General features: G+C 37.2%; 2 protein-coding genes across 4 annotated transcripts in view; both read right to left on the reverse strand.

Moving 5' to 3' along the window:
- Nucleotides 1-1308: 1308 nt before the first annotated feature.
- On the reverse strand, nucleotides 1309-2347 carry LOC117912241. Its single transcript, XM_034826754.1, has 2 exons — nucleotides 1932-2347; nucleotides 1309-1841 (listed from the first exon to the last, which is right to left on the reverse strand). Exons 1-2 carry the CDS (start codon nucleotides 2201-2203, stop codon nucleotides 1553-1555), a joined length of 561 nt encoding a protein of 186 aa, XP_034682645.1. The 5' UTR covers nucleotides 2204-2347; the 3' UTR covers nucleotides 1309-1552.
- Nucleotides 2348-4958: 2611 nt separating this feature from the next.
- LOC117913674 (beta-catenin-like protein 1) overlaps nucleotides 4959-23317 on the reverse strand; it is a 33625-nt gene continuing 15266 nt past the window's right edge. Inside the window, exons 5-9 of one of the 3 annotated variants that reach the window (XM_034828719.1) lie at nucleotides 23227-23283; nucleotides 18577-18614; nucleotides 18383-18464; nucleotides 6084-6231; nucleotides 4959-5406 (exon numbers count right to left, since the gene is read on the reverse strand). In XM_034828719.1, coding sequence (XP_034684610.1) covers nucleotides 6130-6231; nucleotides 18383-18464; nucleotides 18577-18614; nucleotides 23227-23283 — 279 coding nt within the window. In that variant the 3' untranslated portion in view covers nucleotides 4959-5406; nucleotides 6084-6129. Of the gene's footprint in view, nucleotides 5407-5790; nucleotides 6232-8031; nucleotides 8222-18382; nucleotides 18465-18576; nucleotides 18615-23226; nucleotides 23284-23317 lie in introns of those variants that run through there. The other 2 variants (XR_004651129.1, XM_034828718.1) reach the window with 2 other exon arrangements.

Genomic DNA, 23317 nt, shown 5'->3' on the forward strand with positions numbered 1-23317 from the left:
ATAAATAAAAACTCTTTTCTTATGTCTTTCTTTGTTCATGGTTTGATATTGGTATCAAAGTGGAGACGTTTATAAATATTGAAAAAAAAAAAAGGTAGGTCTTAATGTTGTGACACCTATTATAATTAGAAAATAAGTATGTTTTTAATTAAAAAGTTAAATTTTAAATTTAGTAAATCTTAATTTTACCATCATTATTATTTTTTTGTGATTAATATTTTAAAAAAATTTTAAATATATTATTTTATTTAAATAAGTGTAATTATTTTAGACTATATAATTTTTTTTATTTTCCCCTTTGAAAATTCTAATTTTGAGAAAAAAATGATTTTTTAATACAAATTTTATAATCATTCACAATAGTTAAAAAAATGATTATCCAAAAATAGTTTTTATTTTATATAAATAAAAAAAATTATTTATAGAAAAACAAAAGAAGAAAAGAGTGGACATAATATATATATACCATCCTCTGATACAAAATGGCAGTCTTCTTTCCTCGTTAGAGTTAGTTTCAAAGAAAGACAGAAGGGTTGTGCACCGCTCTGCTCCCTTTGCTTGGTCTTATTCTGCATGTTGAGAAATTCTTGTGGTGTGAATGAATGAAATGATAATTGGGTAAATATTTGAACAAAATATGATCGAAACAGTCACCAAAACTTCTCCACCACATCTCATCGTATAGATATAGATATTTAATTTCAAATATATATGAGATAATATTTTATTCATATTAATTTTTATTATATATATCATTTTCTATATTAAATGCCATGAAATCTTTTATACTATTTTATTTCCTTTTTCAATTTTAATTTTTTAGTGAACAAAATTTCAATTTTTTAAGAAAAATTTAAAATTACTAAATTGATGTGTTTATTTTTTTCTAATTTTTTTTAGCTCAATTTTTGGGTCTAAACTTTTGTTTTTAACCCTAATCTTTATTTTCTTGTCAAATTTAATATATATCAAAGCCTTAAAATTTTGTTAAAAAAGTAGAAGAGATTTTATTGTTTGATTGAGAAGAATTTTTTTAATTAAAAAAATAAGGATAGAATTTACATTAAAATAATTTTTAAAAATAGAAGAGATCTTATTGTTTGATTCAGAAAAAAATTACTTTTAATTTAAAAAATTAAGGCTAGAATTTGTATTAAAATAATTTATGGAGCTTTTACACAAAATAAGCAATTAGTAACTTCACAACATTTTAACCATTTTAGGCAAAAATAAATAATTAGAATGAGCTTTGAGGACTTTTGTGCAAATAAAGATAACCATGATTTTTACGGTACCGGTGACCGTGAGTTACAAAAAATGAGTTACTATATTCATTGCAAGAGTAGTAAAATTAAAATTTGAGTACTCGGTTTCCTATGTATTTCCTTTTTCCACCACAATTCACAATGTTATCACGCTCAATTCCCTAGAGCTAACTCCCTTTAATAAAGGGGTTTTTGGGTCCAATACATCAATTAAACAAAAATGACCACATAGACAACTACTGAGAGTGAATGAATTCTCGAGCAAACAAAGGGGTTTGATTGGAGGGTCAGCTTCCCAGCAGGAAATTAACCCTGCTCTTTGCATTCAAATTCATTTGAGAACAACGACCCCTTGATGCCTTTTTTGAGATAAGTCTTGGATGCAGACGTTTTGGAGGGGATGATTTGTGGGTATCATCATCGGCCTTCTCCGATAAGCCTCCTCCATAGCTTCTGCTGGTCTTCAGCTTCTTATTGTAAGGGTTCTCAGGCTTGGCCAAATCCTCCAAGCATCTCACGTTTGATAAAGATGTAAATGACTCTGATTTCCCTTGGTAATACTTTGATAGACCCCTCCTGAAAATCCACACATTCACAACCATGGTTCTATTTTTCCTCTTATTGATTTTATAAATTAACAAAGAGTCAGAGAAGAGAGAGACTTACTTGAAGGGAAGCTGCTGAAAAAGAGAAGACATGTCATGCAAAGCGGATGCAGGTGGTGCAAGCTGATCTTGTGACGGGGGTGAAGAAGAGGCTGAAGAAGTGAATTCCTCCATTGAATCCGATTCACATGAGCCCACACCAACAGAAACTTCAGATGCAGAAGAAGACGCTGAATCACCCTCATCAATTTCACCTTCCTCCACCATCCCGATACCGCCTTTACCCTTCAAACAGGCAGCAGAAAAGGAAGAAAACTCGAACATTCTTTCCATAATGATCTCAAACTTCCCGACCAACCAAACAAGCAGTTTCTCTCTCTATTTTCTCACTCCCAAAGATCATGAACCACACACACAGAGGATAGTCGGATGATGTGCCAAGCATGTGCATTTATTTATAAGTAGGTGAGCAAAAAGGAGTAGTGGTCTGCAACACTTTACAGGGTATGGATTGAGAAAGAGAAAAAAGAAAGCTTGTCATGCCAAGTCATTCTATTAAAGATTCGACATTATCCACTCACTCTTTCCTTGTCCACAACTTCAAATATTGCCCACAACTACTCTTGGCATGTGTTTCCACGCCGCACTCTTCTTTCAAAGTGGGTCTGGTTTGGGGCGTGGGCGCGTGGGCTCTCTCATTTTCCCCCCAACAAACAAACTTCGGATAAGACTAAAGCCTTCCACCCCTTTTCCCTCTTGCTAATTAATGTCAACCTATCCAAGTCCAAGTCGCTTTCTCACAGCCCATAGTTTCTACTTTTATATTTTATTATTTCTATATATTTTGTTTCCCTTTTTGTGAGGCAACGGCTGTTTTGTCATCTTTTTGACAGGCAATATCACTTTAATAAAAGGTCAAAAATAAAAAATAAAAATAAAAAATAAAAATAAAAATTGTGGCATAATCCTTTTTCGACCAATTTGCTATAAATTTTTACAAGAATAAAATTTTATTTATATTAGTAATATTTTTACTTTTATTTTCGTTTTTAACAAGTAATCTAGCAATAAAATAAACTAATTTTCTATTTTAATTTCATATTATTAGAATTTCAAATGTATCTAACCATAATAATTTGCTCAATATTTTAATAATATATAGATAATTTTAGTATTATATAATATTATATAAGATGTTCTCGGATCAATCAAATATTTAAGGTTAATTTTATTTGAGGTTTTGACTAAATATATTTCATTTTATCCATTTGAAATTTCATTAAACCCTTTTATGATATTATCGATATGTTATTTTTATTGATCTCTCTTCTCTTATTTTGATTGAATAGGTGAGTGAAAATATGAATTAATTAATTTAAGTATAATTTAATTAAAATGATGTTCCCTTTAAAATTTTAACTTTGTTTTTTTTTTTTTACAAAAATACCTTCAATTTTTTTTTTATAAAAACAATTATTTTTAAAAAATTACATATAAATATTTTAATAGTGAATAATATCAATGTTAAAAATATGTTATTTTTCAAATAAAAAACAAGAAAAATAGTATATTTATAAATATAAAAATTATTTCATATCAAAATCCAAAATAGATAAATAAAATCCAGACATGTAATGTCTTATCTAAAATCCATTTTATAATATATTAGATAATAGGAAGAGATTTTCTCGTGAGTAAAATTTTCAAGAGCAAATTACTCTCCAAAAATCATGGCGTGTATAAAATATTAGATAAATCACTTAAAGATTTTATATCTTATATAATATTTCTAATTATATCACCGTAAATCTGCTTGAGCTAGTAAGTTGTCTACTATATGCCAAATTAGGATAAGACTAGTAGATGGATTCCATACATAAAAGGGGAGTTCCAGAGGTGAGTGGGAGGAAAAACGGGTGGCGGCACCACGTTTGAGCTGTGATCCACTTTAATTGAATGTTGATTAGATTTAAAACCTAGAGGGGATTAGCCTTCGATCTATTTGCTTATCATTCATATTTTCTTTTTCCTTTTTTGTCTTTGATTTTGGAAATCCAAAGATTTGGTCTAAATATTATAGCGTGGAAAAGAATATGCAAATAAAAAATCTAAATCTAGAAAAGTTAATAAAGATTAAAATATAATTTATGAAATGAATAAAAAAATAATGTGAAATACATATATTATTTTTAATATTTAAAATGAAAATTATATCATATCTCAATATTTTCTATCCAATAAATAAATTTTTTTCTTATGTTTAATAATATTCATAATTAAAATATTTAAACTTTATAAATAATTTTTTTATATTATGTTATTTAATATATAAAAATAATATATATATATATATATATATATATATATATATATATCATATATTAATATATTTTTTAATCATATATTTAATTTATTATAAAAAAAATTTATTTTACAAAATGAGTATATAAAAAAATAAAAAAATTGATAAAAAAAAATAAATTTATAATACATATGATATACATATATTATATTTTACATATGAAATAAATATATATAATGTAGAATGATTAAAAAAAATGATGGATAATATATATGTTATACCACTTATTTTATATTATGTTTGGTTGAATATTAGATAGAATAATTGATGTGATAACTTATCTTATCATCTTACCAACCAAACATGAGATAAAATATAATATTCACTCTTCTTTGTTTTTCTTACAATATAACAAACATAATCTAATTAAAGCTCACCTTTATGCACTTCAAGGTTGGTGTGAAATACATAATATATGTAGTGGATTTAATTAGTAATATTTTATATTGTAATTTGATAGAGATGAAATTTTATATTGTATTATTTAATTATTAGTATTTAAATTTTAATTAATATTAAAATGGTTTATCTTTGTATAAAAGAAGAATTTTTTTTTTATCTATTAAACTTAAATCTTTCATCTTGTACCAAATTAATTATTTCATTAATTCGATGGATCTATTTTTAATGGAATTAATAAATATGATTTATCAAATATAAACTTTCATGGGCAAACTCTTTTTTTTTTTAAATATATATATTATTTATTTATTTATTTTTATCATGGCCGACTCAATCTGAGCTCGAATTGTACAAATAGAGTTATACAACCAAGTTACAAATCAAATTGGATGGAATTTTGAATAGATGTCATTGGAGTCACTCTCAATCAAACCTACCTCACCACTCCACGTGTAATATGCGCTTAGGACTGAAAATAAAATATGAAAAATTAAAACAATTTTAAGAAAACCCAGAAGGGCCAAAACCAACTGAACCCCAGCCCGAAGCCATCCCTTCACTCCCCCGCACCAAACCCCGTGTTTGCCAGACATTCTCCACGTGCAGCCGATGTCCAGCAATTTCTGAATGGTGGTTCCACCGCCTACAGCGGCCACGCAAGCCCACCCCCAAACTCCCCTCGCCCGAAGATACTCTGCTCCTGCAATCTACCATTTTGGGCTTTTCTCACCTCCATGAGTTGTATCAACAAGCCAGCAATATTCTTCCTTCCCTACGAAAATGAAACATCTCAATTATGCATTAATGGCAACATCCATGAAAATTAAGATACAGAAACAAGAAAGAGTTAAAATACATTTGAAGTAATATATTAAAATAATTTATTAACTTTTATTTTTTTTATTTTTTTTTACACTTTATCTTCTACCTTTTCTCTTTTATTTTTGAGACTCCTTTTAGCTCCTTCCTTCCCTTCTTATACAGTATGTGACAAAAATAGAACCCCCTTCGATCCATTCCTTCGTTTTCACCTGCCTCTTTCAACTTATCGGTCAAATAGGACGACAGAGCGTGCGTTATGCACCTTCTAAATCATCGTAGAATAGAATCTTAAAAATGTTCATTTCAGCCCATTCTGTCTTTACTTATGGAAACCATGACATGGCCTCCTTCCATTTTCAACACGACAATATCAACTAGTAAAACTCATGTAAGAAAAAAATTGCGTCAATTCCAAAAATTGTCGAGTCCAGTTATGATGCCACCATTTTCCAAAAACTGTAATTAGATGTGGACATTTGGCTGTTGAGAAGCTCAAATATTAAGCAAACATATTCTCAATCAGTACCAAACCGAAAGTATGACTAAATCACATCACTCGTACATCCACTTCAAACCTAACCCTCAACCAATGTATATTTCAGATATATGATAATATAAATTACATGCCTGCCTGGACCAAAAACCTTCTTTAAAGGTTTGAACTGCCGAGGAATCATTCAATTGATCGAAAGGCTGAGATGAACTTTTGGATCTTTGCCTGTGCACGCTCCTTTTCCTCCGGTCCATCAACATCTCCAATGTTGTCATGATATTCCTATAATTCACAACACATGAACATATATTCATCAGTGTTCCTATTATTCACAACACATTACCTGATACACATTCCAATTACTGACCATCACAGAAGAACATGTCATTCATCACTCATTAATAAATGACTAAAATTCAGGTTTTTGTTTCATATGACCATTTTTAATTTTTGAAACATCAGAATTCAAACAAAATGACTTCTTTATCATAGAAGTTCCATAATGCCACACAAGTGATGTTTAGAACCAATCAAGGGCAAGAAAATAAATGAATGAGTCACAATTAAAGTTACTATACAGAGGATAATTGTAACATAAAAGGGAAAAATGGGGGGAAAAAATCTCAAGATCCTATTTGGTTCACCATGAAATGGTATTATTACGTAGAAACTAATACATTTTAAAATTCCTCACTTCCCCTGATAGAAGGGGTAAATTGGAGCAAATAGGAGAATATTTTTTATCTCAAAACTTATTTTGTTTTCCTTTATTTTTTTCTTTCCTACCCTTTTACCTCATTATTTTCTTCCATCATCATTTCTCTCAAACTTCCCATGATCACAATTAAGCGATGAGAAACCAGTAAGAACATCAGAAAGCTATTTTGGTGTGAGAAAATGACTTTTGAGGACAAAGTGACTGCCAGCAAATCTTACCACCAAGCTAGGTGGAATATTACCCTCTTGGAGTCATTAAAATAAAAAAAATAAAACAAAATAAAAAGGTTCCTTGTACATCACTCCAGGTATATCTTTAACCTTCAATAAAAATTGCATCTGATACCCTTAAGGACACAAAGCATCACCTAATTCAAGGTAGAATTGTGCTCCTGATGCTAGGGCAGGCATATCTTCATATGCACTTCAACTGCTATTAAGTGAAAAGAATATTATAAGATATATTAAGCCAAAAATGCTTAGAAGTAGCATATTTTGATCCAAGTGCAATATGTGTAAAAGTGAGTCTTCACTCAATACTGAAGATTCTACGTAATATAATCCAGGAAGACCACTATATCTTGGAGATGATGTATAAAGGGGGAGTTGCAAAGAGAGGTGATACAAAAAATAAGATACATTTTATACTAGGTAATGGAAGGTGGGTAAAATTTTGGAAAGCTAGTTGGTGTGAGGAAAGTTCTTTGGAAGAATCCTTTCCAGAGCTATTCTGTATAGTCGTTGATACAGACACTCAAGTAGCAAAGATGTGGGAGCAAGTTGGAGAAGAGGGTCAGTGGAATGCCTGGTTTCACAAAGGACTGGAGACCTTTTTTAGGAAGACTACAATCAGCATCATTCTTTTTTTTTTTTTTTTTTTGGAAGGAAACTATGTGTGGCAAATTCTTTATTAAATCTTACTACTATTCATTATCATAGTGAAGAAGTGAGGCTTTCCCAACAAGCACAGTGTGGAACCCTTGGGTTCCTATGGAGTCGAGCTTCTTTGCTTAGGAATCTGTATGCGAAATAATCTTAATGCTAGGCCAACTCAGAACAAGGGAATGGACTATACTGAACAGATGCTATATGTGTAAGGGGGAAGAGGAGTCAACTGATCATATGCTCCTAGACTACTCCAAAGCGAGAATTTTGTGACAACTAGATTTTTGGAGTGACCTAAGCAATGTACTCTTCAGTAAAAAGAAAACTTCAGTTGCCATGATTCTTTTGTGGAGAAGAGGAAGAAAGCTTGGAAGGCCACTCCTTTGTGTATTTTCTGGATGTGTGGATGAAAAGAAATAGGAGTTCATTCGAAGACACTGAACAGTCAGATCAAGCAATAAAATCTTCTTTTATGTGTACCTTTTAGTGTGCATAGATGACTATTCCATGTCCATAATAGGCTTTATAGATTGGTTGACCTCAAAGTAGATAGAGGCAGGTTATTTTTTGTTCTCTCTCCTTTTTGCTTGCCTGATGGAACTTCTTGTTTACATCACATATGCTTTGGTGCACCCTTTTTCAAGGGTGGTTAATATATTCTCTCCTTTGCCTATCAAAAAAGAAAAAATGTGAGATACATCCAAGGAAAGCCCTAGAAGATACATGAAGTAGGAGGATGGGAGGAAGGAGTGAGGGCATTAAGCCATTCAACATTAAGTAATTATTACTTTATGTCTTTGTGAGAAGCTAGCATACTGTGGGGCACTATAGACAATAATTTTCCTTATTTATTTATTTTCTTTTATCTTTGACTACATTTAAAAATAATTCATTGTCGAATTTCTCATTAAAAAAAAATAATAGCAGCTCACTTTGGAGCCAAGCCCCTTTTTCAAAATTTCACTTATTGCACAGTATTGGAGTATTAACTATCGGTTACTAATTAATGGCCCAAGATACATATTACAATGAACAACTAGAGTTCCTTTTTTCCCCGTAGAAGTCGGAGGAGCAGAAAGATGCATCCAGGTGTACTTTGGACCTTGTCCAGAAAACGACACACATACACACAAAAAAACACCAAAAGAAAAAAAACAAGAAAAACCCAGATTCTTAGCTCAACTTAATTTAGAAGAAGACTTCTTATACTGGCTGAAATTATCACATTATCCATAGCAGATGATGCAGCAGGTAAATACTAAGGCATTTCTGAAATTAAGGTGGAGGAGTTAAAATTAAGGGGAGAGAGAGCTGTGAAAGCACTATGTTGCTTATCATGAGAAGGATGTTTAAAGGTCTGAAATGTGTGGGAAGCCCAAACTAGAGAAAGAGTAGCGAAAGTTGCACAGTATAATAAAATATTAGTGAAGTCTATCAGTACTGTATTTAAAATCTAATGCATTTAGGAATATCAGAGCCTGCAGGAAGAAGAATGAGATTTTTTACATATCATTTAAATCAGGAAAATGGAGAAAGAAAGCACTCTTCAGAACTTCAACCAAAATTCTGTAATTTAAACATGTTTATATTGGCTAAATAATAAACTGTTTTGAAGATTTTTTAAGTTTCTGAACCCATGCAACATGTTGCATGTATATATAGGATGCCATCCATGGCTTAATACGAATGGAACAAGTGGGGAGGTGCATGTAGGGTATCATTTGAACATACAGTACCCAACAAGTTAAAAGAAAGATGCTGTAAAACAGGCTACGACACCAGCAATATGCTGGGCACCACAAATTAATCCCCTCTGCAACATAATGCTGAACATACAGTGGTCCCCCAAGGCCTGCTATAGATGGAGAGAAAATCTGCCTGGGGGTGACTGCAGACCTGACAGGAAGATGGGCTTTAGCCAAAGTGAAGTTAAGGAGGATTAGAAGGCATCTTACAATGAATTAGGCCCAAGTGTCAAGAAGCAGTCTGATAAAGCAAACTGAGCCATAAAAGTCCTCAACAGGTGCATATGGGGGCCAGGGCCAGCCCCACCTTTTCTGTAGAGGGCCAAAGTCACGATGGGCTCTCTTAGTCAGTGCCTTGCAAGCCTTAAAAGGAGAGAGAGTCTCTTGTAGGCTGGGCCCCACTATTTTAGAGGGGCAGCCACATAGTCCAGAGGAGGGCCCCATGTTGTTGGGATCAAGGATGAAAACATCAGGATGAATCAGCAATATCTCATCGATTTATTGGGTATCAGACAGCCCTAACACGATAAGTGGGGCCCATATCTCTTTCTTCCAAAATTCTGGAAAATTTTCCCATTTTTCGCCAATTTATCGGCAATATATAGATATTTACTGATCTTTCAGTAATATGGACAATTTTTTCGGTGCCACATCAGCACCACATTTCCATTTAATACCAAAATTCTAAATTAATGGGTATTGGGCCAAATGATGGCCTCAGCCTCACCAGCCCAAAAGTCACATATTTGACAATGCAAGGGACACCACCTCATTAAATAGGCAATTATTTTCTTCTCTGTTTCTGGTGTGGGATTGCTTTTACTTGAACGAGAAAAAAGCAATTTAAAGCATTAACTTGAACAAGAAAAAAAACACTTTAAAGCATAACACGACCAAGGTTTGAACCCAAGTCCTTGTGTTTGCGATGAAAGGCCCATGCTATTGGACATAGCATTGCATTTGCACAAGAAATTATATATACACATTATGAGTATCTTTTATATATTATAAATTAATTAAAATAAAATTATTTTAAATAAATTAATTTTAATTATCTTACTATGTCTTTTGTATAATAATTAAATATAAGTCAAATGTAAATTTATAAATAAAATTTTCAATATTTTAAAATAAATAAATATATATATATCTATCATCATTTGTTTTCTATTCTTTAATATATTTAAACTAAATATATTATTATTTTAATATTAATATGTTTTCAAATTTAATATTTTATTGCCTAATGTTACAAGTTTATTATACATATATCAATTTCTTCATTAAAACAACTTCAATACATGTATTATTGTTTTTTTCCTATCTATGAGTTTTCATTAATTTTCATCCCACTATATTTGTTGTCAAAATTTTCACCGATATTTCCCAATATATCCCAATATATTCATAAAATTCAACTATCGATATATTTATAAAAACTGATATTTTCATCCTTAGTTGGTATGTGCCAAAGATAGAGCAGAGGAACCCATAACCCTTAATTTGTAGAGAGGGTTGGAGGTCCATGGTGGAATCTAGAGCTTTCTTCTTTGTGAAGAGACACCAAACCCAAAATGTCCTCTACATCTCGGTCGAGGCTTGGGGGTCCAATCACCTTCTTGTCATGGAGGACATTGATTACCCAGGTGTCCATCATAGATGAGGCTCTCATAGCCAAAGCTTCTAGGATCCCAAGTATGACACCTGTCTCTATTTCTTTATTTTTCTCAAAGTACTGAAATCTTTAAGAAGTTTCCAGCTACACATATCTAGAATTCTGGTCCCAATCTAGAATTCTAGGATACCAAAATCTTTTCCAAGGTTGCTTATTCATATGGGAAGCCATTAGGGAGAAGATTTTGACAGTTGATCAGGTGATGAAAAGAGAATGGACATTGGTCAACATGTGTTATTTCTGTTGGGTGAAGGAGTTAGCCAGTCATATTCTAGTTCATGGTGCCAAAGCCTGGAAGCTTGAGACCTTGTTCTAGCTTTATTTCATTTACAATGGATTTTTCCAAAATCCACTCAGATTGCTTCTTCTAAGTTGGACCAGGACTAAAATGTAATTTAAAAATATCTGAGGAAAATGTGGAATTTGGTGCTCTTTTTCTCGTTTTGGTGTATATGAAACAAGCACAACAATAGAATTTTCAAGAAGGAAAATTCAGATCAAGTGTTGAAAGACTATCTCTTAAAACCCTTTTTTTTTTTTATAAGCAAGCACAATTCATTAAAGAGGCTAAAAAACCCCAACGTATAAAGGGCGTATACTAGGCAACAAAGGCCCAAAATAAGCAAAAAAACCAAAAAACAAACCACCCCTCAACTGGAGGCCAACCACTCCAGGAAATCTAAAAGGGAGAGCGGCTCCTCTTCCATGTACAATTTAGCCCAACCCCACATATTACATACAAAAGAATATTTAAACCTCTGAATTGCTAAGGCCCCCTCCCCCCTTAAAGGCTAATCTATTCCTTTCCTTCCACACCATCCAAAAAATGAATAATGGAATGGCATTCCAGAATTTTTTCCTTTTTTTCCCTACATAAACCACCCCCCCCCCCCCAACTAAATAAAACCTCCTTTACAGTATTAGGGAACACCCACTTGACCCCAACTAAACCCAACACAAAGTCCCAAAGAACTCTAGCCACTGTACAATGTACAAGTAAGTGATCCACACTTTCCGCTTCACAAGCACACAAAAAAACACCTATTCGGGAGCTGCCATCCTCTCTTTTGGAGCCTATCAAGAGTCAAGATCTTTCCCCAAGTCGCTTCCCACGCAAAAAACATGATTTTAGTTGGAACCCTTCCCATCCAAATCTTATTTTTTGGAAAGTTGACATCCATAGACCTATCCAACCAGCTGTACGCATCCTTCACTCTAAACTGCCCATTTCCCCCTCCCTTCCAAAAAACCGTGTCATCCTCCCAAGTTATCCTGATTCCTCTCAACGCTTGGAGCAACTCACCCACCAACTCCACCTCCCAATCATTAAAATCCCTTATAAAACACAAATTCCAGCCTCCTTCCCCAACATTCTGGTCCCACAGGTCTCCAACCTTCACAATTCTGTTGGCTGCCAAGGTGTAGAGATGCGGGAACCTTTGGGACAGCGCTGCATCCCCGCACCACACATCAGTCCAGAAGCTGATTTTATTCCCCTTCCCTACTTTGAACCCCATTTTATCCCAGCACCATCCAGCTTCCTTTAAAATCTCCTTCCACACCCCCACACCACACGCACCCACAGCCTTTTTAGTCCTCCAACCATACTCCTCTTGACCATACTTAGCCACCAGCACTTGCTTCCAAAGGGCCTCCTTAACTGAAGCGAATCTCCAAGTTCACTTGCCAAGAAGCGCTTTGTTCATGATAGTAAACTTCCTAATTCCCAACCCCCCATTCTTCTTATCCCCACACACTACATCCCACTTAACTAGATGAGCTTTCCTCTCCGTGGATCCCCCCCCCCCCCCCCCCCATAAGAAATCTCTTTGCAGTCTATCTAACCTTTTTGCCACAGAAATGGGCATGCGAAAAAGCGACATCTGATACACTGGCATGCTATCCATTGAGCTTTTAATTAGGGTGATTCTCCCACCTTTTGAGATATATTGGCTCTTCCAAAGAGCAAGTCTCCTTCTCATTTTCTCTTCAACCCTATCCCACCCATATGCAGCCTTATTAGGCACCCCTAGAGGCAGCCCCAAATACATGGTCGGAAGCTGCCCCACCCTACACCCTAACTCCACAGCCAGCTCCTCTAACCTCTGCACCTCCCCTACGGGTATAATCTCGCTTTTAGCCAAATTAATTCTTAATCCGGACGCGGCTTCAAACCAAAACAAGATCCAATTTAGATTAGTTAAGCATTCCTTCTTTCCCTCACAAAAGACAATAGTGTCATCAGCGAAAAGCAGATGAGCGATGTGGACAGCCCGCCCTCCATCATGCTGAATTTTGCACCCTGAGATGAAGCCCCCCTCCATGGCCCTTCTAATAAGGACGCTTAATACTTCCATCCCCATAACAAAAAGGTAAGGGGACAGGGGGTCCCCTTGCCTCAGCCCTTTAGAACTCGAAAAGAAACCAGCTGGCGATCCATTCACCATAACTGAAAATTTGGCTGTGGAAATACACCACCACATCCACCTCAGCCACTTAGCACCAAATCCCATTTTTTCCATGACTTTCAGGAGGAATTGCCAATTAATGCTATCATAGGCCTTCTCTATGTCTAGCTTGCAGATAACCCCCTTGTCCCCCTTCTTTTTCCAATTGTCGATCACTTCATTTGCTATTAGAGAAGCGTCAAGAATCTGCCTACCCGTAACAAACGCGTTCTGATCTTGGGATACGACTTTATCTATAACTTTCTTAAGCCTGTTGGCCAACACCTTTGCCAGCAGCTTATAAAGACCCCCCAAAAGGCTGATGGGCCTGAAGTCTCCTAAATCCTCTACCCCTCCTTTCTTAGGAATCAGCACCAGAAAAGTGTTGTTAATACTCTTGAGGAACGTATTCTGGTCATGGAACTCCTTAAACATCTCCATAATTTCCTCCTTGACGAAATCCCAATAGCATTGCCAAAAGAAAACAGAGAACCCATCAGGACCTGGGGCTTTATCCCCATTCATTTCCATCAGGGCTGACTGGACTCCACGTTTAGTAAAGGGAACCTCCAGCATCTCTGCCTCTTGCACACAAATTTGATTAAAAGGGAGGTTTCCAATGTCCACCTTCCACCCCGAACTTTCGGAAAATTGTTGCTTAAAAGCATTTGCTATCTCCTCTCTGATTTCCCGCTCCTCTGTCAGTCTAATCCCATTAATTTTAATTCTGTCCATGTGATTAACCCTCCTATGGGCAAACGCCATTCGGTGAAAAAATCTCGTATTCCTATCACCTGCCTTCAACCAAAGCTCCCTAGACACCTGCCTCAAGTGAGTTTCTTCCAGATCTACCCACTTGGCATAATCCTCCTTGGCTTCCTTCTTACAAGCTAATTCTTCCATTGACAAGCTTCTTTCATCCTCCACTCTGTCCCAATACTCCACTTGCTGAATCGCGGCCTCCTTATTACTTTCCAGATTACCAAACTCCTCCCTATTCCAAACTTTAAGCTTCTGCTTCAAATCTTTCAGTTTTGCCGACAGTCTAAAACTGGCACTGTCACTGACCTCTATTCCCCGCCACCAACTCCGGATTAAATCCTTAAACCCCTCGACTTTGAACCACATATTTTCGAATCTGAAGGGGGCAGGCCCTCTCCTCCAGCTACCCCCCTCAAGTAACATTGGAAAGTGGTCCGAAATTGGCCTGGGAAGCCTCCGCTGGCTCACCCTACTAAACTGATCAAGCCAACAGGGACTAGACGAGCCCTTGGCATACTATTCAGGCCCCTAGTCCATGTGAAGGCACCCCCTTGCAGGTGAAGGTCCACAAGGCCTAGATCATCAACAACTTCCGCAAACCTCCTCATAGCTGAAGTTATTCTCCCTTGCCTTCTTCTCTCTCCTTGAGCCAGGGTAATGTTGAAATCACCACCTAGACACCAAGGCCCCTCCCATATTGCTCTGATTGCCCCTACTTCTTCCCACAGCCACTCCCTTTCAAGTCTAGTGAACGGGCCATAAACCCCCGTAAAAGCCCAAATCACCCCATTCTCCATTGTCCTGAATCTGCAGGATAAGGAGAACTGACCCACCTCCCACTCCATCAACTCCAGAGCTCTTTTATCCCAACGGACCAGGATACCCCCAGCCAAACCACACGCATTCAGAACCTTCCAATCTAAAAATCTACCCGTCCCTAAACTTCTCACCACCCTATCAGTCATATTCTGGATTTTTGTCTCCTGAATACAAAAGAGATCCACCTTCTGCTTCCTAAGAACCGATTTAATAACCTTCCTTTTCGTACTTTCGTTCACCCCCCTCACATTCCAACTTAACAATTTGAGATTCATTAATCAACCACCATCTGCACCCCTTTACCCTGACTAGGGCCCTTCTTTTTGCCATCCCCCTCATAATTCACTGAGCATTCCAACCTCTTCAGCTCTCTTTCAAACCTCAATTTTTCCAATAATCCTTTACTATGAATCTTTTCCCTTCTTTTCCTGATTTTAATCAGAAAATTTAAAATCTCCTTTTCTAGGCCATCAGTCGAAAAACCCAGGAATTGGCTAAATCGCACTAGGCTACTTTCTTGCCAATCTAGATCCTCTTCCCCCCTTTCTTCTTGAGTCTCATACTGAGAAGACCCCCCCTCCTGTTCCCTTGCCGTTGCCAAGGGGCCTTTGAATTCAACCAAATCCCAACAAGCACTTCCAATCACCCTGGTGCCAGCTACACCTTGCCCTTGAGATTCACTGCCATTTTGGCAAGTCTCCCTAACTTCCCCAGAATGATCAAAGAACTCCCCCTCTAGAGTCCGACCAAGAGAAAACAAAGAAGAAGAAGAAGAATTGCCGGAGACCCCTAAACCCCCTAAAGATGATAAGGCCTCATACCTCAAAGCTTTATTCTGGAGGGCACTGTCTACCAGTACCTCGATGGGATTTGCCTTCTGAGCGATCTCCGTTTCCATCACCCTTGCTCTTAGAAATTCTAACTCGAAGTTGGCTTCAACGAACAGCCCAGATTGAGCCAAGGCCTCTACCGGGCCTAAATTTGGATTGCTCACCTTCGGGCCTGTTCTCTTCTTTCTTGGAGGCCCACCTCGCTGAGCCCCTTTCTTCTGTAGCTCACTCGAAGACGGCCCACTGCACTCTCTTTGTTCCATGGAAGACCCAGATCGCGGCCCAAGGGTTTCCTCTACAACTTTCTCCTTGCCTTTTGGGCCTTGCGATCTGCCCGTCGGTCCAAGCCCACCACTACAACTTGCTTTTGAACCAGGTATTGATAGTGGGCTAGGCCCCCCATCCCTCCTAAGGCCCACAATGGGTTCATTAAACCCATTCGGGGTCGACCCATCATCCGCCCCATCCTCTGACACCCGAAGCACCGACCCGAATTGGATCCTGCCCACCGACAAGACCCTGCCCATCCCATCCGGTTGCCCTTCCATCACTTCGTCTGACCGTGGCAGTGCCTCGAGGCCAGCACTGCCCCACTCCTCCACTCGCCGGCCAGCGCGTGAGTCTCCGTCGTCCCCTTCCTCGCATCCATTTGCTTTCCGACACTCCTTCGTCTTCTTTCTGATCAGCGGCGTTACTTCCCACCACATCGAGAGGTGATATGTGGTCTCTTCAACTCCAATCTCTATCAAGCTTGGCAACTCGCCTCTCTTCGCCTTCACCAGAATCCTCGCCCACCGGAGATCTTCCATTTTCTCCGTCGAGTCGTCCATGGCTATAATGCCCCTGCACTCATCTCCCACTCTTCGCAAGATACTAGGTGCCCATAGTGACAGCGGCAAACCTTTTATCCTCACCCATACTTCCTCTTCTAAGTCCCCTTCTTCCAAACACCCATAGCACGGGCTCCACAGCTTCAGATCAACGTGAATCCCCCCCACCAGCCTGACTCCACTGTCGAAGGTTTTCCTAGCTTCTGCCGCCTTCTCAAACTCCAAAAGGGCCTGACCCTCGTTCATCCAGGCCATCCCTAATTTCCCTTTTAACCCCCAAACGCTCGCCATTAGCCACCCCATCCTCTCCAAGTCCCCTCCTCCTGCTACTTTATGATTCCATTTTCCAATCAAGCAATGTCCCAATCGATCCACATTTCTGCAGATATCCACTCCCTTAATCTCCACCCTAATCCCACTGCTATTCCTTCCTCCCCATCTCTCCCCCTTTCCAGGAGGCATTCTTTCAAAGATTGGCTCATCCCTTTTTGCCTCCCTTCGGTCGATTCTTGAATACAAGTTCCGCACCACTTTCGCCATAACTGTCCACCCCTCTCTTCCCCCTCTTCCTCTCGGGATGCAGATGCTGAACCTTTTCTCCTCTGCGTCTACGACTCCTAGCCTAATGAAGCTTCCCGCCTTGTTCACTTCCCGCACCATGGAATACCTTCTCCTCTTTTCCTTCCATCCCTTCTCCCATCTGTCGTTTTTCCCATCCTTGATACACTGGTCCAGCCCTTCCAGAAACGTCCCGACACTTGCCGGCCCCAATCTAACCCAAGAGGAAACCCCTTTTTTGCTTTCCACAATGAAGAGTAGGGTTTTACCCCTTCTCTTCTCCACCTCTACTTCAAAGGTTTTCGATTCCACCCCGAACTTCTGCCTTTTCCTATTTGATTTCGTCTCATCGTCGTCGCCCTCCCCCTCGCTCTCACCCTCTCTCTCTCTCATCGTCGTCTTATTAATTTATATCCTCTTAAAACCCTTTTTTTGAATGGCTTTAATTCTTAGAGAGCTAACCTTTCCCTTATGGGTTTCAAAAAAGATTCAGATCATGTCTTCTGCCTGCCTATCAAACTTGGGGCAAAGGAAAAGACATACAGCAAATGATTTTATGCAGGATGTGGCACTAAATAAAATGGCATGGCAAAAGGGAACATGTGGATGACTCAAGTAATTGGTGCAGGAGGGAGGGAGGGAGAGAGAGAGAGAGAGAGAGAGAGTTAGTGAATCAAATTGATTTGGATATGTCCTGAACAATTAAATTCTAAAGACCTACGTTCAAACTCAGCACTTAAAGCCTATGTTGATTGTGTGAAGTTCTTATTGAATTATTTCATGTCCATAGCCAAAGACATATCATGCAACTTTTGACTTTTAGAAGGTCATATGCATAACAGCATAACAATTTCTTCCAAGAAATTTGCTCATTACTTTCTATTTTATAGGTAAAAACTATATATTAAATTAAAAAGAGTCTAAAAAAGACATAACTGAAATTGGTTTATTACTAACAACTGTTTTCCATAAAATTTATATAATGAATGTTTTCGACAACTTAACCAAAGCTCCAAACTGAATGAAATATCACCACTTTGATGACAACCCAGTTTACACCAAAATCAAACTTCAAAAGCATGGCCATCATCTATAAAATATAAATATGAAATAAACTTCAAAAAACAAAATAATAAATAGATGGTTAATAATATCAAAAAATTACCTGAAGTATATCTTTGATGTCCTCTTTGGTAATTCTTTGCTGGTTGAGTAGTAGTTCAATTCTCGCTCGCATCCGGGGATTCCTAAAGCATTAGCAAAGTCAAACAGAGGGATCAAGCAGAGATCATGATCAAATATGTAAATAACGCTGCATAGACAAACAGATAACAATATAACTTGGAAGCAAAAACTTACTCAGAAGACCAAAGATGACCCAGAATGATCGAAATCAACTGCAGGATAAAAAGGTTTATGCATCAAGGAAGAAAATATTGAAAGCTCTAAGCAGAAAAACAAAATCCAGTGCTTAAAATTGAAAGGAAAAAAAAAAACAGAAATTAAATATAGGATCTTGTTATACTATGGGTACTTAGGATAAAATTCATAGAAGTGACTTAGCTTATCATGATTAACTTTCTGTATGGTTTTGGAGATAATAGAATGGAAGACCATGACTGAATAATTTCATCAAACCAAAATTACTAACACTATGTTAAGCCATCATTGGTAAGCTCAGACCACAACCATTTTTCTAGTCCATATAAAACTGGAACTAGAATATTCCAGATCCAAAAGGATAATATGAACAGAGGATGATATTTTTTGTTCATAAAAACATGTGACACATTCATGCCTTTTTTTATCACATTTCATTTTCATTATTAGGAAAGCACCTCATTAAAATCCACAAGCAGACCCATACTCATTAAGGACAATTAATCTAGAAAGGTAACTCCATACTCCATGCAACAAAGATGGAATTGAATTTTCATAAACAAATGAAGCAATTTCGCTCCTACTTATGGCCTTTTGGATCTGAGACAACTCCTTAAGAAGCTAAATGTGAAGGTTCAACCTTAAACATTTTGATCATTTCAACAACAAAATTTTCTTTCTTATGGACTATTTTTTGACAGCCTCACCAACACATAAAAGACCACTGACAAGAAAATGATGTGTAGTGCATAAGAAAAGCACCACGCAATGTACCATAAATCATGCATACACAACACAAGCAAAGCAAAACAAAACAAAACAAAACCAAACCTAAAATACACATGCACACATATTCTATCTCTAGGGTCCACCTGTTGAAATTTTATATCTACTCCAATTTTTCCAGCAGACCAGGTACTTTTGCTTTACCAATCAAAAAAGGAATTAGAAATAGACATCATGTTGACATCCACTAAATTCAAAAAGCCCATGATCCTGGGTAGAAGGGCCTGGTTTGGAGTGGAATCCAAGTTCTGAATTTTCTATTGAAGAGATCAAGGGATGGCTAAAAGGTATAGATCTAGAGAGAGGTAGATGTTTCTTCAATTTGATGAAGTTCAAGGAGCTCTTGGCTGTTAGGAGTAGAAGCTTGCAGAAAAGAGAATGTTGAAAACCCTACCGCAAGGTTTAGAAGGAAATGGGAAGGGGATGCTTTCTAGAATTGCACAATAACAGAGCCAAGTCATTTCCTTCAATGTGCCACGTGTATTGGGAAAGCAAACAATTTCTTGTTGGTGTTCCTAGTAAGGAAGACCTTGGAGTACACAATCCTATCTAGGCGAGTCCTCCTGCTTTAGCGTCTATGAAAGCACTTTCGGACGGAGGATCCTCAACAATGGTGGGAAGAATAGTTTAGAATGTGAAGGGAGTGTTCTCCACAGTAGTGAAAAGAAAGGGCTCAGTTTGAGGTGGGAGACACAATGCGGATCCAAATACAATAAAGGGAGGTGATACAAAGGTAGAGTGCATGCGGCATTTTTTTAGTGGGTAGATGTGTAAGGTGATTTCAAACATCACAAATTGTGTCCTCGATTCTTACTTTTAGGAGATTTCCTCCTTTGTGACTGCATTCCTAATTTTGTTCCTTTAGGAAATTTTAGTCATTGCGACTGCGTTCCTGGTTTTTATCATTTAGGTGATTTCGGACTCAAACCACTTCTCATCTATTCTAGTTTCTTTTAAGTAGCTTGGGCCTTAGACTGCATCCCATCTTTTTGTATATAAAATGAGGGATGCAATGGCCGATGATAGAAATCTCCTAAAAATAAAAAACTAGGAACGTGGCCACGATAATCGAAATCTCCTAAAAATAAAAAAAATTAAGAATGTGGCCACGGTAACCGAAATCTCCTAAAAATAAAAAAAAATAGGAACATGACCACGATAACTGAAATCTCCTAAAAGTGAAACTAGGACACAATCGGGATGACTAAAATCTCTTAAAAGCAAAGAATGTGGGACATGATCGCAATAACCAAAATCTCTTAAAAGTGAAAACTAGGACACATCCATAAGAACCAAAATCTCCAAAAAGTGAAATTAGGGACGCAAAAAGTGGATCAAGTCAATAGAATCCAAATGATATGAAAATGGCTAAGCAAAATGACTAATGATCATGATGGATGAATGTCTAAGATGTTTGGATCACAAGGTCCATAACCAAAATGCATTGCCCATATACAAAGGTACACCAAAAGGCCCCTCTAAGAATAAAAGTGAAGGTAAGCAAGGTGTGGAAGGCTACATATATAAAAATGGTCCAATTGGCAAGCAAAGGATAACTCATAGTGCAAAGGTGAAGGGGAAAATGAGGCTCATGAAATAATGGTCACCCATCCTTTTGATCTATTTCCATTCCAACCAATTCTAACATTCTTTATCATTCCAGAAGACCACAATACCACTAATTGCCCCCAAAGCATTTCTACTCTCAATCTAAAAGTCTTCCTACCCTTAGGCTCCATTGACATTTCTTTAACTGTATTTCCCATAAACATGCCTTATCAACTTTCTAAGACCTAATGAAAGATTTAATAATCTGCCTTTTTTCCCTATCATTAGCCTTTCTTAAATTACAAAAAGAATTCTGAAATCCATTGATAATGTCTCTTTTCATCATTCCTAATTCTCAACCATCCTTTCCATTCCCGCTTTCTTTTCCTTTTGTTCCCCTATAGTTCATAGAGCATTCTATATTCAAAGTTCCTTCTCGATTTTTGAAGATATAAAGGCCTTCCTCTTCTTTGTTGGAGCTTTCATCTTCTTCCCCTGGCCTCCATCTTTCTAATAAGGGATATCTTTGCTTAAAACCCCTCAATTAACATGCCTAGAAAACTACTAAATGCAACCAACTTAGAAATGGACAAATCATTAGAAGAGTAAGCCAATGCCCTTTAAGAAACCAAAGACTCCTTCCTCTTTGATCCCTTGGGAGATCTTATGAGAGGGAACTCCAACAATGGGGACAATCTTGAAATATCATCCTCATAGGCCATCCCACATCTTAGCTACCCATGCATATCTTTGGTAGATACAATGGAGAATAGTGTGGGGGAAAGCCCTCATCTAAGGGCTCATCCTCACTCCTCACACCACCTATCCGTCCAAAAGTTTACTTTCTACCCATTTCCCACCTTGAAGATCGTTCTAACTTTAAGTCTTCCCATCCACTTCTAAATTCTAATAGCCTTCCACACTCCCATCCCATACCTTGTCCTCACTCCTCTAGAGCACCATACCCCACTTCCTCCCATACTTCCCTAAAATTATCCACCTCCAAAGGGAGCAACTCTCACAAGCAAAGCTCCATTGTCACTTGCAAGCCAAGCTTTGCTAAAGGTAGAATACCCAAACCCCCACTTTGAATCTTTTGGCAAATTAGTGACCAATTTACCAAATGTGGCTTGCTCTCAAGGGCTTTTCCCCCAATAGAAGTTCCTTTGGATCTTTTCTAGCCTCAAACCTACTTTCCTAGGAATAGTGAAGAGGACAAGAAGTAAATTGGCAAATTAGAAAGGGTACTCTTAATCAAAGTCAGTCTTCCTCCCTTTGATAAGTATTATCTTTTCCACATAGCAAATCATTTTTGAAATTTCTCCTCAATCACATCCCATACTTTTTTTTTTGATAGATAAACGCACAAGGATATATTAGATAAAGGGTGCTTGAAAGGCAACCCAGAGCATACAAGGAGTATACAAGCGTCAACTAAAAACAGGAAACAAAAGGGACAAGTGCTCACCGGCCCTCAATAAGAACCTAACCAGTCCACAAAGTTAAACAAAGTTAAGGGGCCTACAACTATAGAACATCCCATACTTGAGTTGACTTGAAAGGAGATTACAACGAAAGACCAAGATATTTAGAAGGAAGGGTCCCCACTCTGTACCACAAGACTCTAGTAAGCTCTTCAGCATTAGCAATCTCCCCATTAGGAATTAACTCACTTCCCTCCAAATCGATCTTGATGCTTGAGATTGCCTTAAACCACATGAAAGCCCAATTCAAGTACTTCACATTTTCCATTTGAGGCATCATAAAGGATAAGAGTCATCAGGAAATAGCAAATGGGACACCTCCAATCCATCTCCTCCTCTTCCCCCAATTGAGATACCTAACATGAATCCCCCGTGCTTTCCCTATTTAGAATAGAAGAGAGCCTCCATAGCTAGGATAAAGAGATATGGAAATAAAGGATCACCTTGCCTTAATCTTCTAGAACTCTAAAAGTAATCAGAAGGGGTTCCATTTACCAAAACAGATAAACAAGCCATTGAAATGCACCACTTGATCCAACTTATCCACTTAAGCCTGAAACTTTATTTTATCTAAAACTACTAATAAGAACCAATTGACATGATCAAAAGCCTTCTCAACATCCAACTTCCAGATAATTCCCTTACCTGCACATTTCATCCTAGAATGTATTACAATAGCTTAGTGGCTTCTTTATATACTCTTATTTATAAATAAAGTAGCATAATGTTATCATATGTGAGCTAGAAAATTCTGCAAATTCATGCCAATTAATTAGTGCTCAGAGGAACATGTCCAAAGAAAACCACTAACCTGAAGAGTGTAAAGTCCAACCTCCAGTCGTCGGTTGTATCTTTCATCTTCATCCATCTATTAAACGCAAGGCACAAAGATTGGTACTAAA

Source organism: Vitis riparia, chromosome 4 (assembly GCF_004353265.1).
Source record: "Vitis riparia cultivar Riparia Gloire de Montpellier isolate 1030 chromosome 4, EGFV_Vit.rip_1.0, whole genome shotgun sequence".
In the NCBI taxonomy this organism is placed as follows: domain Eukaryota; kingdom Viridiplantae; phylum Streptophyta; class Magnoliopsida; order Vitales; family Vitaceae; genus Vitis; species Vitis riparia.

Bases quoted from the DNA above. Each gene is read 5' to 3' on its own strand.
- LOC117912241 (XM_034826754.1), bottom strand. From the start codon at position 2,203: ATGGAAAGAATGTTCGAGTTTTCTTCCTTTTCTGCTGCCTGTTTGAAG. The intron at 1,842-1,931 runs GTAAGTCTCTCT...GTGGATTTTCAG, and splicing joins TTTCAGCAGCTTCCCTTCAA to GAGGGGTCTATCAAAGTATT.